The 2,429-nt window shown below is 40.2% G+C and overlaps 1 protein-coding gene across 2 annotated transcripts; it reads left to right on the top strand.

Moving 5' to 3' along the window:
• The first annotated feature begins 299 nt into the window (after positions 1-299).
• LOC139643483 (hemoglobin subunit alpha-1-like) lies at positions 300-1,833 on the top strand. Of its 2 annotated transcripts, XM_071518632.1 has the most exons (4): positions 300-308; positions 976-1,070; positions 1,169-1,376; positions 1,615-1,833. In XM_071518632.1, the coding sequence occupies exons 1-4, from the start codon at positions 300-302 to the stop codon at positions 1,741-1,743; spliced, it is 441 nt and encodes a 146-aa protein (XP_071374733.1). In that variant the 3' UTR covers positions 1,744-1,833. The 2 variants fall into 2 exon arrangements, with proteins under 2 accessions (XP_071374733.1, XP_071374732.1); XM_071518631.1 differs by lacking the exon at positions 300-308 and having other exon boundaries at positions 911-1,070.
• The last annotated feature ends 596 nt before the right edge of the window (positions 1,834-2,429 follow it).

The raw sequence follows: 2,429 nt of genomic DNA, 5'->3' as shown, positions 1-2,429 counted from the left end.
TAATACAAAAATCATGAATGTTGCGCAGCATTTAATATGGCGTCATTATATAGACTTTCTCTCAGCACCCCCAACTCTGACTGACTTCCAGCGTCCCTGCACACAGAGGAATGCCAATTACGAAAGGCAAAAGCCCATAGCTGTCTGTATCAGTTGCACTAGGCTATACACTGGGAGAAAAAAATATCTTGCCCCCTTCTGAGCGGGTCCACCCTTTGAAAGCTGCAGTAGTTTATACTCTTGTTTAGATAAGCCTTTAGAAACGCCCCCATGTATTAGCAACAACCATCACAGAAAAAATGACCTTAGTCATCACGTTGGTATCAACTGATAACAAAATCTTTTGATATTAATTAATTGCAGAGCCTGGATTTTAAATCAGTATGTAATATGTTTGACCTGGATGTTTTACGCCATACATTTTGAAAATTTCAAGCCCTCATTGTTTGTTATGTGAACTTAAGTGAAGCTATGTGAATGTTGAACTTATTCAAAGCTTTGACCGCAGAAAGCCTTGCCGAAAAACTGACCGAGAATTGACAATAAAGTAAGACTCTAATATCAAATGTATTTTGAATTATTTTCATTCATTTTAACGCTAGCTCCTGACTTAACGTGCGCACATTTGAAAGAGGTTTGCAGAGGGCAAATAGACGAGGCCTATTGCGCACTGACAATTATTGGCAATGAAAATTAATTTAGGAAACTTGTAGTCTAGTGGGAAGTCATTCGGTATTGCCTGTCCAAAATGCCTGGACGTGTGTATTTTAAATACGTGTGTCACCATGAGATGTTTTTTTGTTTTTATCTCATGCAAGCTGTCCACATATCATTTGGAACGCGTCCAAATGCCAGTCGGCCTATCTCGGAGGTGGGCCCGGGTGTGCCCATGCACTGTTTCATGTATAAAAACCCCCGCGGCTTAGGCTGATCACTGAATTTTTGCTTCAGCATCCACCTCTGAAAACAGGCAAGATGAGTCTCACTTCTAGGGACAAGGCAATGGTCAGGTCCTTCTGGGCCAAGGTGTCTGGAAAGGTCGAGGACATCGGTAGCGATGCTCTGTCCAGGTAAATCTAGTTTGGAATTACTGACTGATGTGAAACTTACTCTAATTTACAGTGTCATATGAAATATATTATTTTATCTTGTTGTTGCTTTTTTCCAGGACGCTGGTTGTCTACCCGCAGACCAAGACTTATTTCTCCCACTGGAAGGACCTGGGCCCCGGCTCTGCCCCAGTGAGGAAGCACGGAAAGACTGTGATGATGGGAATTGGAGAGGCCGTGAGCAAAATCGACGACCTGAATGCAGGTCTTCTCACCCTCAGTGAGCTGCATGCCTTCCAGCTGCGAGTGGACCCTGCTAACTTCAAGGTAGGAAGCATGGATGGAAAGACAAAGCAATCCATAGAAAATAGGCCTACACAATACAACCTATAATAGGTTTCAAACTCGGGGGACCTTGAGTGTAATTTCACTATAATTATCTCCCCGTGTACAGAGTAGAAAGTTATACAATTGAATGTGTAATTAACAACAACAGCAAAAAAAAAACCCCAAACAAACAAACGTATATGTAATATTTAATACTGTGCTTATCCTCTTTTCACAGATGCTCTCCCACAACATCCTTGTGGTTCTGGCCATCCTGTTCCCCAATGAGTTCACCCCTGAGGCTCACGTGTCTATGGACAAGTTCCTGTGCGCCGTGGCTCTGGCTCTGTCTGAGAAATACCGATAAACTGCAACAAAAGGAGCAGAAGACGGACAGCAGCATGACCTCAGACGCGCTCTGTTGCTCTGAATATGATTAATAAATGTTCAAATGCAATTTTTGTGGCTGAGTGGATTTCTCTTAAAAGTATAGATCAAAAGTCACAAGGACTATTTTAGGTCAACAGCACCCTTGACTAGAATCAAGTAGCCTGAATGCAATTCAAAAATTAAATATCACACATTTGATTAAAAATCTAAAACTTTCTTTTTTGTGCATCGCACATGGGCAGAGACACATTGTCAGAAAATCGAGGCCAAATGATCTATGGGTTTATGTGGTTTAATAATTAGCCTTTACACTACCAGTCACAAGTTTTGACACACCGCATTTTTCTTTATTTTTACTATTTTCCACATTTTAGAATAATAGTAAAGACATCAAAACTGTGAAATAACACAAATGGAATTGAACAAAAAACAAACAAAGCAAATCAAACCTATCTTATATTTTAGATTCTTTAAAGTAGCCACCCTTTGCCTTGATGGAAAGGCAAAGGTTTTGGAAAGTAATTCATACATAGGCATCAACTTCACTTTTTATATGTGTCTAAGGCATTTAAGCCTTTAGATCAAAATGGATTTAAGATAATGAAAAACAGTAGGAGGTGTGTCGAAACTTTTGACTGGTAGTGTATATCAGCGGTAGTTCAA

This window comes from Centroberyx affinis, unplaced genomic scaffold (assembly GCF_046629955.1).
Source record: "Centroberyx affinis isolate AG114_WGS23_722 - 3 ecotype Tasmania unplaced genomic scaffold, CSIRO-AGI_Caff_v1 ptg000618l_1, whole genome shotgun sequence".
Taxonomy (NCBI): Eukaryota; Metazoa; Chordata; class Actinopteri; order Beryciformes; family Berycidae; genus Centroberyx; species Centroberyx affinis.
Note: the sequence above shows the minus strand (reverse complement) of the source record. Positions and strands in the feature narration are given on the sequence as shown.

Excerpts from the sequence above, each read along its gene's own strand:
- LOC139643483 (XM_071518632.1), top strand. Across the intron at positions 1,071-1,168 it reads GGTAGCGATGCTCTGTCCAG|GACGCTGGTTGTCTACCCGC; the intron begins GTAAATCTAGTT and ends GCTTTTTTCCAG. Across the intron at positions 1,377-1,614 it reads TGGACCCTGCTAACTTCAAG|ATGCTCTCCCACAACATCCT; the intron begins GTAGGAAGCATG and ends CTCTTTTCACAG.